The sequence below is a fragment of the Carcharodon carcharias genome, chromosome 22 (genome assembly GCF_017639515.1).
Source record: "Carcharodon carcharias isolate sCarCar2 chromosome 22, sCarCar2.pri, whole genome shotgun sequence".
NCBI lineage: Eukaryota > Metazoa > Chordata > Chondrichthyes > Lamniformes > Lamnidae > Carcharodon > Carcharodon carcharias.
In genome coordinates, this window is record NC_054488.1 from 60,106,134 (window position 1) to 60,121,240 (window position 15,107).

The 15,107-nt window shown below is 47.4% G+C and overlaps 1 protein-coding gene across 6 annotated transcripts in view; it reads left to right on the plus strand.

Moving 5' to 3' along the window:
• The window catches only part of stxbp4 (syntaxin binding protein 4), a 253,195-nt gene that overhangs the window by 44,929 nt on the left and 193,159 nt on the right, over positions 1 to 15,107 (plus strand). For 5 of the 6 annotated variants that reach the window (XM_041217070.1, XM_041217068.1, XM_041217069.1 and 2 more), the window contains one exon: positions 13,731 to 13,816. The exons of the other annotated variant lie outside the window; for it this stretch is intronic. In XM_041217070.1, the coding sequence (XP_041073004.1) occupies positions 13,731 to 13,816 (86 nt within the window). The remainder of the gene's footprint in view (positions 1 to 13,730; positions 13,817 to 15,107) is intronic. 6 annotated transcript variants of the gene reach the window in all.

Below are 15,107 nucleotides of genomic sequence, written 5' to 3' on the forward strand. Positions count from 1 at the left end.
GAACCAAAGGAAGGGCCCAGACAGAAGGAGGTGTCATGGTCATTGAATAACAGTCATTGAGTTGTGTTGCAGTGCTTGGCAGTGACAAAGACACACTATTACAGAGTTCCAATAACCTGTTGCTGGGTGACTGTTTGGGTGAAATTAGTCAATTTTAAATCTGAGAGCAGAGGTCAGTTCCGACACTTTGCATTAACGGTAAAGCTTCAAAAAATAAAATCACACCCAACATGTGTAGCAGAGTGAACACTATCCATGGCTCTAACAGCTATCCTCGATTTCCAGGCTGTATCTCTACATTACCTGGCAAAATGCTGATCGACTTTGGGAGAGCAATCCTAATGTTTAATCAAGCCTAACATCTCGATTGGCTTATGTGGATGCTGATCCCTAATAGCCCAGCATTAACAGGGAAAGGCTGATTTATCTCAGGCAGCCTCTTGAAAAATGGGATTAGACCATAAGACCATAAGACATAGGAGCAGAAATTAGGCCATTCGGCCCATCGAGTCTGCTCCACCATTCAATCATGGCTGATAAGTTTCTCAACCCCATTCTCCCGCCTTCTCCCCGTAACCTTTGATCCCCTTACCAAGCAAGAACCTATCTATCTCGGTCTTAAATACACTCAATGACCTGGCCTCCACAGCCTTCTGTGGCAATGAATTCCATAGATTCGCCACTCTCTGGCTAAAGAAGTTTCTCCTCATCTCTGTTCTAAAAGGTCGTCCCTTTACTCTGGGGCTGTGTCCATGGGTCCTAGTCTCTCCTACTAATGGAAACATCTTCTCCATGTCCACTCTATCCAGGCCTTTCAGTATTCTGTAAGTTTCAATCAGATCCCCCCTCATCCTTCTAAACTCCATAGAGTAGACCCAGAGCCCCCAAATGTTCCTCATATGTTAAGCCTTTCATTCCTGGGATCGTTCTCGTGAACCTCCTCTGGACCCTCTCCAGGGCCAGCACATCCTTCCTGAAATACGGGGACCAAAATTGCTCACAATATTCTAAATGTGGTCTGACCAGACTCTTATAAAGCCTCAGCAGCACATCCCTGCTTTTATATTCTAGTCCTCTCGAAATAAATGCCAACATTGCATTTGCCTTCCTAACTACCGATTCAACCTGCAAGTTAACCTTATGAGAATCCTGGAGTAGGACTCCCAAGTCCCTTTGCACTCCAGATTTCTGAATTCTCTCCCCATTTAGAAAATAGTCTGTGCCTCTATTCTTCCTCCCAAAGTGCATGACCTCACACTTCCCCACGTTATATTCCATCTGCCACTTCTTTGCTCATTCTCCTAACCTGTCCAAATCCTTCTGCAGCCTCCCCGCCTCCTCAATACTACCTGTCCCTCCACCTATCTTTGTATCATCTGCAAACTTAGCCAGGATGCCCTCAGTTCCTTCATCTAGATCATTAATGTATAAAGTGAAAAGTTGTGGTCCCAAAACTGACCCCTGCGGAACTCCACTAGTCACCGGCCGCCATCCTGAGAAGGACCTCCTTATCCCCACTCTCTGCCTCCTGCCAGACAGCCAATCTTCTATCCATGCTAGTACCTTGCCTCTGACACCATGGGCTCTTATCTTACTGAGCAGCCTCCTGTGCGGCACTTTGTCAAAGGCCTTCTGGAAGTGCAAGTAGATAACATCCATTGGCTCTCTTTTGTCTAACCTACTCATTACCTCCTCAAAGAATTCTAACAGATTTGTCAGGCATGACCTCCCCTTGATGAAACCATGCTGACTTTGCCCTATTTTACCATGCACTTCCAAGTGTTCTGAAATCAAATCCTTAATAATGGACTCTAAAATCTTACCAACGATCGAGGTCAGGCTAATCGGCCTGTAATTTCCTGTCTTTCCCTCACTCCCTTCTTAAACAAGGGGGTTACATTAGCGATTTTCCAGTCCTCTGGGACCCTCCCTGACTCCAGTGATTCCTGAAAGATCACCACTAACACCTCAACTATCTCTTCAGCTATCTCCTTCAGAACTCTGGGTGTAATCCATCTGGTCCAGGTGATTTATCCACCTTCAGACCTTTCAGTTTTCCTAGCACCTTCTCCTTGGTAATGGCCACCATACTTACCTCTGCCCCCCGACTCTCTTGAACTTTGGGGATGTTACTCGTGTCTTCCACCGTGAAGACTGACGCAAAGTATTTATTCAGTTCCTCCGCCATTTCTTTGTTCCCCACTACTACTTCTCCAATGTCATTTTCCAGCGGCCCAATGTCCACTTTTGCCTCTCCCTTACCCTTTATATATCAAAAAAAACTCTTGCAATCTTCTTTTATATTACTGGCTAGTTTACCCTCATATTTAAACTTCTCCCTCCTTATTTCTTTTTTAGTTGTCCTCTGTTAGTCTTTGTAGGCTTCCCAAGCCCCTGGTTTCCCACTGCTCTTCGCTGCATTGTATGCTTTCTCTTTAGCTTTTATGCTGTCCCTGATTTCCCTTGTCAACCATGGTTGCCTCGTCCTCCCTTTAGTATGTTTCTTCTTCCTAGGGATGAATTTTTGCTGTGTCTCCCAAATTACTCCTAGAAACTCCTGCCATTGCTGTTCCACTGTCTTTCCTGCTAGGCTCATCTCTCAGTCAATTCTGGCCAGCTCCTCCCTCATGCCTCTGTAGTTGCCTTTATTCAACTGCAGTACCGTTACATCTGATTCCAGCTTTTTCCTCTCAAATTACAGGGTAAATTCTATCATATTATGGTCACTTCCTCCTAAGGGTTCCTTCACCTTTACCTCCCTTATCAAATCTGCCTCATTACACATCACTAAATCTAGAATTGCCTGTTCCCTAGTGGGCTCCACCACAAGCTGTTCCAAAAAGCCATCTCGTAGACATTCCACAAATTCCTTTTCTTGGGATCCACTACCAACCTGATTTTCCCAGTCTACCTGCATATTGAAATCCCCCATGATCACTGTAACCTTGCCTTTCTTACACGCCTTTTCTATCTCCTGGTGTATCTTGTGCCCCACATCCTGACTACTGTTCGGAGGCCTGTACATAACTCCCATTATGGATTTTTACCTTTGCTGTTCCTCAACTCTACCCACACAGATTCTACATCATCTGACCCTACATCACTTCTTGCTATCGATTTAATTTCATTTCTTACTAACAAAGCAACCCCACCCCCTCTGCCAACCTGCCAATCTTTTCGATAGGATGCATATCCTTGGATATTTAGCTCCCAGTCCTGATCCCCTTGCAGCCATGTCTCCGTGATGCCCACCACATCATACCTGCCAATTTCAGTCTGCGCCACAAGCTCATTTACCTTATTTCATATACTGCGTGCATTCAGATACAACACCTTCAGTCCTGTATCCTCTTTCTCATTGTCGTCCCTTTATCTGATGTGCTTGAAGTTAGATTCTTAGCCTTTTCCAAAAACTCTGTCCTATTTTGTGTTCTGGAGACTTTAATAGCCTCTCCTGGGCTCTCCTTTCTTTTCAGTTTTTTTCATAATTTTCCATGAAGTTGAATCCACCCCCCCACATGCTAACCTGCTGCTTTGTTTCCCATTAGTCATACTTCTTGGAGTTTTACCCTTCCCTCCCTGCCACTTTCTAGTTTAAAGTCCTGTTCACCACCCTATTTACCCTTTTCGCTAGAACATTGGTCCCAGATCGGTTCAGGTGGAGACTGTCCCAACGGTACAGATCCCTCCTGTTCCAATACTGATGCCAGTGCCCCACGAAATGGAACCCCTCTTTCCCGCATCACTCCTTTAGCCACGTGTTTACTTCCCTTATTCTCGCGTCCCTATGCCCATTTGCACGTGGCTCGGGTAGTAATCCGGAGATTATAACCGTTGAGGACTTGTTCTCTAATTTAGTTCCTAGTTCCTGATAATCCCCAAACAGGTCCTCTTTCCTAGTCTTACCTATGTTATTTTTCCCGACTTGGACCACAACAACTGGATTCTCCCCCTCCCTTTCCAATATCCTTTCAAGCTGGTCAGAGATATCCCTCACCCTGGCACCGGGCAGGCAACATACCATGCGGGACTCTCGATCCTGCTTACAAAGGAAGCTATCAATTCCCCTAATTAAAGAATCCCCTACAACTACCACTTGTCTTTTTGCTCCCCCCTCTTGAATGGCCTTCTGTGCCACGGTGCCGTGGTCAGCTGGCTCATCCTCCCTACAGCCCTCTTCCTCATCCACACAGGGAGCAAGTACCTCGTACCTGTTGGACAAGGTCAAGAGCTGAGGCTCCTCTGTTCCTGAACTCAGGATCCCTCTACCTGCCTCACTTACAATCACACCCTGCTGACCCTGACCACTGACCGAACTTGAGGTACTTAATCTACCGGGTGTGACCACCTCCTGAAACAAAGCTTCCAGGTAACTCTCCCCCTGCTTGATGTGCCGCAGCATCCGAAGCTCGGACTCCAGCTCATCAATTCTGAGCCGGAATTCCTCCAGCAACCAACACTTGCTGCAGATGTGGTTACTGCGGCTCGCAATGGGATCTACCAGCTCCCACATCATACAGCTACAGCACATCACCTGCCCAGTCATCTCTACTTAGATAATTAATTTATTAATTAGCTTTGCAGTGTTTTTTTTTTCAAATTTGGTGCAGATTTCCTACCAACCAATCAGGTCACAGCTTTCCTGTGATGTCACTTTTTCAGTTTTGGCTTCAGTTACTCTGTGCCCCGAGGTCACCGCTCCAGTGCTCCTCCCTCCCAGTCTGCTCCCTGGCGACAAGGCCATGAATCCCCAAGGTAAGCTAGATTTATACTCACCGCTCCGGTGCCCCTCCCTCCAAGTCTGCTCCCTGGAGACAAGGCCGTGAATCCCCGAGGTAAGCTAGATCTATACTCACCGCTCCAGTGCTCCTCCCTCTGAGTCTGCTCCCAGGATTTACTCACCAATCAGCTGCTTTTTCTTTAAAATCCACTTTCACAAGCGTGTCCCTCACAGGTCTGGTGCACTCCTGAAGGCACTGTCTCTTCCTCTTTTTTTAGGTTTGAGGAGGAGGGAGGGATGGAAACACTACAGCGATGTAATGTTTGGGGCTATTCCGTTCTTTGACAGTGGGTCCTCCTCAATTCCCTCCTGAGTCGCGGTGACTTCTCCCAGAATGTTTCAGTCACTTCTCACCAGCGCCCTCTTTTGAATGCTCCTCCTCCTGTTGAGTGCAAAAGTCCTTCTCCTTGATTCCCTCCTGAGTCGCGGCGGCTGCAGTGACTTTTCCCAGAATGCTTCAGTCACTTCTCACCAGCACCCTCTGTTGGATTAAAAGGCAGTTTAAGGACACTGGACCCGATGATCAGAGAGTGTCCGCATTTATCCTCTGAGATCTCTGCACTCGACCAATTCTGGCCGCTTGCACAACCCTGATTTCCATCGTTCCACCGTTGACAACTGTATCTTTAGCTGCCTGGGCCCCTAAACTCTAAACTGCCTCCCTAACTCTCTCTACTGCTCTCTCCTCTTTTTGGGTTGCTCTTTAAAACCTGTCTTTTTGACTAAGGTTTTGATCACCCTGTCCTAGTGTCTCTTTATGTGGCCGGGAGTCGATTATGTTTAATAATGATGCTGTGAAGCACCTTGGGGGACATTTTTAGCATGTTAAGGTTGCTATATAAATGCAAGTTCTTATTGCTGCTGTTGAGTAGTGTGATGCCATGCCCTTGATTTAATTCTAATCAAATCAAATTATCATAAAATGGATATAGGATTTAAGCTCGTGGCATCTTTAACCAGTTTTGGTTCTGCAGGAAAGCTCGATAGGAATGGAGTGTGATGCTGCATGCCTGGAACCCTAGTTTTGTTCAATTTTTTAAAACTATTATCAAAGATGTATTAATTTTGTCAGCAGGCGAAGTTGTGTCAATCAGTACACTCCGAGGTTACGGTGCTGATCGGGGGCAGGTATTGGTGTTGGAGATCGGAATCTGCTCTGCAGCTTCCACTCAAGAACTGGTTACTTTGCTACAAAGAAGGGAAATGCTGCAAACGAGCGGCGGGTTGTTGGTGTCTGTGGCGAGCGCAGACAAATTAATGAACTGGTGAAGTGTTCTACCCAAAACTGTTATTTCTCTGGGGAGAATTTTACCTACCTGCACAGTTCGAGAGCAGGGAAAGGGGGGCAGTAAAATCGGGGCGGGGGAACAGTGGTGGACCATATCCCACTGTTGGGGAATTTTATTGATGGCGGGTAAGGGGACGGACAGGCTTTTAGTTATGTGCAGCCTACCTTCTGAAGACTGCAGGATCCCATCTTTCCTCAGTTGTGGCTGCGGTTCCTGGCAGTGCTCCTGAGGACCCTGAGCTGCCAGCCAATCAGCTCCTGTCTCCAGTCAATTAATACTCCACGGAGCATTAAATGGCTGCAGGGGTGTTGACATTGGCAGTGGTGCACAAGCCGCCTACTTGTTCAGTCAGTGCCGGGCCATCCGAGAAACCCAGCTGTTTGGTTTCTCTTCACAGAGGCTTACTAATCCTGCTGAGGGTTTCAAGCGTTTTATGTGCTTTTCACATTTTTTGTATTTTAGTCCCCGTCAAACACTCCCAGGACAGGTACAGCACGGGGTTAGAGACAGAGTAAAGCTCCCTCTACACCGTCCCCATCAAACACTCCCAGGACAGGTACAGCACGGGGTTAGATACAGAGTAAAGCTCCCTCTACACTGTCCCCATCAAACACTCCCAGGACAGGTACAGCACGGGGTTAGATACAGAGTAAACCTCCCTCTACACCGTCCCCATCAAACACTCCCAGGACAGGTACAGCACGGGGTTAGATACAGAGTAAAGCTCCCTCTACACTGTGCCCCATCAAACACTCCCAGGACAGGTACAGCACGGGGTTAGATACAGAGTAAAGCTCAATCTACACTGTCCCCATCAAACACTCCCAGGACAGGTACAACACGGGGTTAGATACAGAGTAAAGCTCAATCTACACCGTCCCCATCAAACACTCCCAGGACAGGTACAGCACGGGGTTAGATACAGAGTAAAGCTCAATCTACACCGTCCCCATCAAACACTCCCAGGACAGGTACAGCACGGGGTTAGACACAGAGTAAATCTCCCTCTACACTGTCCCCATCAAACACTCCCAGGACAGGTACAGCACGGGGTTAGATACAGAGTAAAGCTCAATCTACACTGTCCCCATCAAACACTCCCAGGACAGGTACAGCACGGGGTTAGATACAGAGTAAAGCTCAATCTACACCGTCCCCATCAAACACTCCCAGGACAGGTACAGCACAGGGTTAGATACAGAGTAAAGCTCAATCTACACCGTCCCCATCAAACACTCCCAGGACAGGTACAGCACGGGGTTAGATACAGAGTAAAGCTCCCTCTACACTGTCTCCATCAAACACTCCCAGGACAGGTACAGCACGGGGTTAGATACAGAGTAAAGCTCTCTCTACACTGTCCCCATCAAACACTCCCAGGACAGGTACAGCACGGGGTTAGATACAGTGTAAATCTCCCTCTACACTGTCCCCATCAAACACTCCCAGGACAGGTACAGCACGGGGTTAGATACAGAGTAAAACTCCCTCTACACCATCCCCATCAAACACTCCCAGGACAGGTACAGCACGGGGTTAGATACAGAGTAAAGCTCCCTCTACACTGTCCCCATCAAACACTCCCAGGACAGGTACAGCACGGGGTTAGATACAGAGTAAAGCTCACTCTACACTGTCCCCATCAAACATTCCCAGGACAGGTACAGCACGGGGTTAGATACAGAGTAAAGCTCACTCTACACTGTCCCCATCAAACATTCCCAGGACAGGTACAGCACGGGGTTAGATACAGAGTAAAGCTCCCTCTACACTGTGCCCCATCAAACACTCCCAGGACAGGTACAGCACAGGGTTAGATACAGAGTAAAGCTCAATCTACACCGTCCCCATCAAACACTCCCAGGACAGGTACAGCACGGGGTTAGACACAGAGTAAATCTCCCTCTACACTGTCCCCATCAAACACTCCCAGGACAGGTACAGCACGGGGTTAGACACAGAGTAAATCTCCCTCTACACTGTCCCCATCAAACACTCCCAGGACAGGTACAGCACGGGGTTAGATACAGAGTAAAGCTCCCTTTACACTGTCCCCATCAAACACTCCCAGGACAGGTACAGCACGGGGTTAGATACAGAGTAAAGCTCAATCTACACCGTCCCCATCAAACACTCCCAGGACAGGTACAGCACAGGGTTAGATACAGAGTAAAGCTCAATCTACACCGTCCCCATCAAACACTCCCAGGACAGGTACAGCACGGGGTTAGACACAGAGTAAATCTCCCTCTACACTGTCCCCATCAAACACTCCCAGGACAGGTACAGCACGGGGTTAGACACAGAGTAAATCTCCCTCTACACTGTCCCCATCAAACACTCCCAGGGCAGGTACAGCACAGGGTTAGATACAGAGTAAAGCTTCCTCTACACTGTCCCCATCAAACACTCCCAGGGCAGGTACAGCACGGGGTTAGATACAGAGTAAAGCTTCCTCTACACCGTCCCCATCAAATACTCCCAGGGCAGGTACAGCACAGGGTTAGATACAGAGTAAAGCTCCCTCTACACTGTCCCCATCAAACACTCCCAGGACAGGTACAGCACAGGGTTAGATACAGAGTAAAGCTCAATCTACACCGTCCCCATCAAACACTCCCAGGACAGGTACAGCACGGGGTTAGACACAGAGTAAATCTCCCTCTACACTGTCCCCATCAAACACTCCCAGGACAGGTACAGCACGGGGTTAGACACAGAGTAAATCTCCCTCTACACTGTCCCCATCAAACACTCCCAGGACAGGTACAGCACGGGGTTAGATACAGAGTAAAGCTCCATCTACACTGTCCCCATCAAACACTCCCAGGACAGGTACAGCACGGGGTTAGATACAGAGTAAAGCTCCATCTACACTGTCCCCATCAAACACTCCCAGGACAGGTACAGCACAGGGGTTAGATACAGAGTAAAGCTCAATCTACACCGTCCCCATCAAACACTCCCAGGACAGGTACAGCACGGGGTTAGACACAGAGTAAAGCTCCCTCTACACTGTCCCCATCAAACACTCCCAGGACAGGTACAGCACGGGGTTAGATACAGAGTAAAGCTCCCTCTACACTGTCCCCATCAAACACTCCCAGGACAGGTACAGCACGGGGTTAGATACAGAGTAAAGCTCTCTCTACACTGTCCCCATCAAACACTCCCAGGACAGGTACAGCACGGGGTTAGATACAGAGTAAAGCACCCTCTACACTGTCCCCATCAAACACTCCCAGGACAGGTACAGCACGGGGTTAGATACAGAGTAAAGCTCCCTCTACACTGTCTCCATCAAACACTCCCAGGACAGGTACAGCACGGGGTTAGATACAGAGTAAAGCTCTCTCTACACCAGTCCCCATCAAACACTCCCAGGACAGAGACAGCACGGGGTTAGATACAGAGTAAATCTCCCTCTACACTGTCCCCATCAAACACTCCCAGGACAGGTACAGCACGGGGTTAGATACAGAGTAAAGCTCCCTCTACACTGTCCCCATCAACACTCCCAGGACAGGTACAGCACGGGGTTAGATACAGAGTAAAGCTCCCTCTACACCGTCCCCATCAAACACTCCCAGGACAGGTACAGCACAGGGTTAGATACAGAGTAAAGCTCCCTCTACACTGTCCCCATCAAACACTCCCAGGACAGGTACAACACGGGGTTAGATACAGAGTAAATCTCCCTCTACACTGTCCCCATCAAACACTCCCAGGACAGGTACAGCACGGGGTTAGATACAGAGTAAATCTCCCTCTACACTGTCCCCATCAAACACTCCCAGGACAGGTACAGCACGGGGTTAGATACAGAGTAAATCTCACTCTACACTGTCCCCTTCAAACACTCCCAGGACAGGTACAGCACGGGGTTAGATACAGAGTAAAGCTCCCTCTACACTGTCCCCATCAAACACTCCCAGGACAGGTACAGCAAGGGCTTAGATACAGAGTAAAGCTTCCTCTACACTGTCCCCATCAAACACTCCCAGGACAGGTACAGCACAGGGTTAGATATAGAGTAAAGCTCCCTCTACACTGTGCCCATCAAACACTCCCAGGACAGGTACAGCACGGGGTTAGATACAGAGTAAATCTCCCTCTACACTGTCCCCATCAAACACTCCCAGGACAGGTACAGCACGGGATTAGATACAGATTTAATCTCCCTCTACACTGTCCCCATCAAATACGCCCAGGACAGGTACTGCACAGGGTTAGATATAGAGTAAATCTCCCTCTACACTGTCGCCATCAAACACGCCCAGGACAGGTACTGCATGGGGTTAGACACAGAGTAAAGCTTTTTCTAGACTCCCTCATTAGCCCTGATTTCTGTTTCACTGACCCCTGGGGCGGTGCTGAATCTAGATGCCCAATGTCTTAGTATTTCCCATGGTTATGATGCCTGGTGCAGTTGAATTTTTTGTACTATTTAGTCATCTCTCAAAAATGAAGAATGACCATTTGGGTGAGGTAGCTGTACAAAGGAGTGCTTGGGAAGGGGTTTGGTCCATTGGGATTGTGTACAATGGGAGTCAATGGGAAGGGGTTTGGTCTATTGGGATTGTGTACATTGGGAGTGAATGGCAAGGGGTTTGATCCATTGGGATTGTGTACGTAGGAATGAATGGGAAGGGGTTTGGTCCATTGGGATAGTGTACATGGGAGTGAATGGGAAGGGGTTTGGTCCATTGGGATTGTGTACACTGGGAGTGAATGGGAAGGGGTTTGGTCCATTGGGATTGTGTAAACTGAGAGTGAATGGGAAGGGGTTTGGTGCTTTGGGATTGTGTACATTAGGAGTGAATGGGAAGGGGTTTGGTCCATTGGGATTGTGTATAATGGGAGTGAATGGGAAGGGGTTTGGTCCATTGGGATTGTGTACATGGGAGTGAATGGGAAGAGGTTTGGTCCATTGGAATTGTGTACAATGGGAGTGAATGGGAAGGGGTTTGATCCATTGGGATTGTGTGCACTGGGAGTGAATGGGAAGGGGTTTGGTCCATTGGGATTGTGTACACTGGGAGTGAATGGGAAGGGGTTTGGTGCTTTGGGATTGTGTACATTAGGAGTGAATGGGAAGGGGTTTGGTGCTTTGGGATTGTGTACACTGGGAGTGAATGGGAAGGAGTTTGATCCATTGGGATTGTGTACACTGGGAGTGAATGGGAAGGGGTTTGGTGCTTTGGGATTGTGTATATTAGGAGTGAATGGGAAGGGGTTTGGTCCATTGGGATTGTGTACACTGGGAGTGAATGGGAGGAGGCGTGGTCCATTGGGATTGTGTACACTGGGAGTGAATGGGAAGGGGTTTGGTCCATTGGGATTGTGTACACTGGGAGTGAATGGGAAGGGGTTTGAAACATTGTACACTAAGTAAATAATTAGTCCAGCTGTCCTTGTGTTGTGAATCTGCCAGGCCAATGGTTTGCCTGTTAATGGTTGGAGAAAATGTGCCCTTCACCCTAAAGCCCTTTACTTTACTCATTCTTCTACCATTGTAGGATTACTTCTTGATTTATGGGATTAAAGTGGAAAATGGAGAATGAAAAGCAAAGGGAAATTAATTTGATGGTTTGCATGCTTTTATGAAATAGCTTTATAAATCTGTCCAAAGCATATTAACTGTAAACCCTCCCAGCAGCCAGTCCTGGCTTTGTTGAGGCTAAGGTAGGTCCCCTTGACTATTAGCTTGGTAAATAAATGACAACCTTCCTTCTTGTAAGACAATGGTTTGTTCTTTGGTTGTCAACTCTGTGTTAAACATCACCTGGTGTGGCGCAGGAGCCCCACTCTGGCTTTAGCTGCAGAGGAAGACAGTGGGGCCAGGAAGGTGCTGACAGAATTAGCATGGACCTCCAGGACCTCTGACTTGGTGGCCTTGTTTCGCCAAGAGATGTTGAGGATCTGTCTGAGACCGCAAAGGTGGAAACTGTTCAGCCTTTTCTCCTGCCTAGCACACGTTATCCAGGTCTCACCATTGTAGAGGAGTGTGGTGAGGACGCAGGCTTGGTGGACTCACAGTTTGGTGATCTGAGTCAGGTTGCTGTTGTTTCTCATCCTCTTACTTAGCTTGAACAGAATGGCTGTGATGTGAGTGATGATTTCAACATCAAGTGACAGATTGCTGGTGATTGTGGAGCCTGGATATGTGAAGCTATCACAACAACCTCCAGCGCCAAATTGTCAAGGCTGATAGATGGCAATAGAGCAACATTCTAAACCATGACATTTGCCTTCTTGATGATTTTGGTCAAATCAAATTCTTTGCAGATGTGAAAGTGTCTGTTCATTTGCTGCTGAAGGTGTTTGTCGATATGGAATGTTAGTGCGACATGGTCAGTGTTGAGCGACTGTCTGATGAGGATTTGGCACAGTTTCGTCTTGGATCTCAGGCAAGCAAGGCAAACAGCTTCTGGGATGTAAGGAGACACCTTCCGTAGGTGACCTGAAGGCAAAAGACAGCTGCAAAGAGAAGAATTCACCAAAGAGTGTCAGTGCCAGAACACAACCCTGTTTGACCCCACTCTGAATCTCAAAAGGCTCCAATGTTACCCTGTCAAAGCTGACCTTACCCATCATGTTGTCATAGAAACAGGAGATCACATTGAGCAGCTTTGAGCTTCACTCCAGATTTTTTTTGTCAGTGTTTAATCCCTTAACCTTCAACTATCCTGAAGTATCCACGAGGCAGTGGAACTATTCGTCCATTGTTGGGAGTTTGGTTCATGAGTGTTAGGCCCTGTCCAGCTGCCAGTGGGCCTGCACATTGCATGTCTGGGGGTGGGGGGGGTGGGGGAGGCAAACCTCTTTCGAGTTCCTCCAAAGCTTTTAGCCTGTGACTGTGAGGCACCCAGTTTTGGTGTGTCACTACAAAGAGGCACAGTTGAGCACTTGTCGATGAAGAGGCTGGGCGCTGACAGGGAGAGACTTACATACTTGGCTCTCTCTTTCACATTGCTGCTAGCCATCAGTATGAGCTGAAAATGAGAAGCAAATTAGCACACACTCAAGCAGAAACATGCTAACTTTCACCACCCAAACGCTGGACATATCACATTGACCAGTCGGACACACATGGTAAATACATCGTGTGATACTCAACCAGAAAGGTCATGGATTCAATCCCTAGCCTCATGCAGAGTGGAGGCTAGGCCTCTACAATGAGCCTAGGCTTAGAAGGGGAAGATTCAGCCACAGTTCCTGCTCCTCGTTGCTGTTCCGTCAACACCTGCTATGAACTGCCCATATGTGTCAGAATCAGGCCGGGTGGTGATGCCCTTCATGGAGGATTGACCTCACGGTCTGGGCTTGCACAAGAAAACTGAGTATAATAAAAGTAGAAATTGCTGGAAATACTTTGGCGACTGTGGAGAGAGAAACAGAGTTAACGTTTCAGGTCAATGACCTTTCATCAGAACTCATTAGTTGTTTGGGCAGATACCAGGGGGACTGACATGGGGCCAGTTGAGAGCGGGATTGTTAACAGACTATGAGAAACCCCAGTCTATCCCCTCGGAGTGCATCAGTGAGTGACGTTAAACAAAAATAAAAATGAGAAGATCATCGGATCTCTGGGCAAGTTCAAGGTAGTGGAGGGAAATAAAACAAATATTTTCAGCTTAATTGTTGCCTTGTCCTTTCAGGAAGGAGTTTGCAGAACTAATGGAGAAGTGCAGCTCCCACAGTAATGCTGGATCAGCACGCAGTTCACCTACTCCCCATACTGCTGGTGAGAGCCACAGGGGCAATAAATACTAAAGGGGTCTCACTGAGGGAAGCTGCATTAGACTAGACCATCATAGATAGAAAGCCCTCTTTGATTTGTCTTAAATAGCTTGGTGGTATGGCGGGAGAATCTGAAAGATTGAACTAACATCCAGCACATTGGAGACTGGTGAATATAGGGAGCAGTGAAGGGAAACAGGTAAATGCTTGGTAATGGAAGCAATTGAAGGTGGTTGGGACTATGTTCAAGGAACTACTAGTTTCTTCCAGTATATTCCAATCTTCTAGGGGCTGTTTGGATGTACATTGCAATGGAATGTCTGTTCTGGAGCAGTGCAGTTCCACACAGGATCAGATCTTGTTCTAGAATCGTTTAATATTCTCCAGCATAGGAGGCTAGTCAAGATCAGTATTATAAAGCGTAGTGTAGCTGACTGTTCTAGGTCAGTGCAATGTGTAGAGAGGTTAGCTGTTCTAAAACACTGTAACTCTGTGCTGTATAACTGGTCCAGATCTGTTCTAGATTAGTGAGGTATTGTACAGTGTCGCTGCCTGTTCTAGCTCAGTCTGTGCATCTTAGCTGGCTGTTCTAGAGTAAAATGGGTGATGTTATGAATGTGATATTGCCTGATTCCTTGATAAGTTTGATCATAATAAAGAGTGAGTCAGCAGTCCAGGGTGACTTTCCCACCTCTTGCCTCAGACAACAACTGACATTCACATACGAACAAGGAGCAGGAGCAGGCTACTCGGCCCCTCGAGCTTGACCTGCCATTCAATAAGATCATGGCTGATCTGATTTTAACCTGAACTATACATTCCCACCTATCCCCAGTGACCTTTCACCCCTTGCTTATCAAGAATCTATCTACCTCTGCCTTAAAAATATTCAAAGACCCTGCTTCCACCACCTTTTCAGGAAGAGAGTCCCAAAGATTCACAACCCTCAAAGAAAAAAACATTCCCCTAATCTCTGCCTTAAATGAGCGACCCCTTATTTTTTAACAGTGACCCCTAGTTCTAGATTCTCCCACAAGAGGAAACATCTGCCTGTTACTCTTCTAAACTCCAGCGAATACAAGCCTGGCCTGTCCAACCTTTCCTCATAAGACAACCCAACCATTCCAGGTATTAGTCTGGTAAACCTTCTCTGAACTGCTTCCAATGCATTTACATCCTTCCTTAAATAAGGAGCCCAATACTGTACACAATACTCCAGATCTGGTCTTACCAGTGCCCTGTATAACTCAAGCATAACCTCCCTACTTTTATATTCAATTCCCCTCGCAATAAAC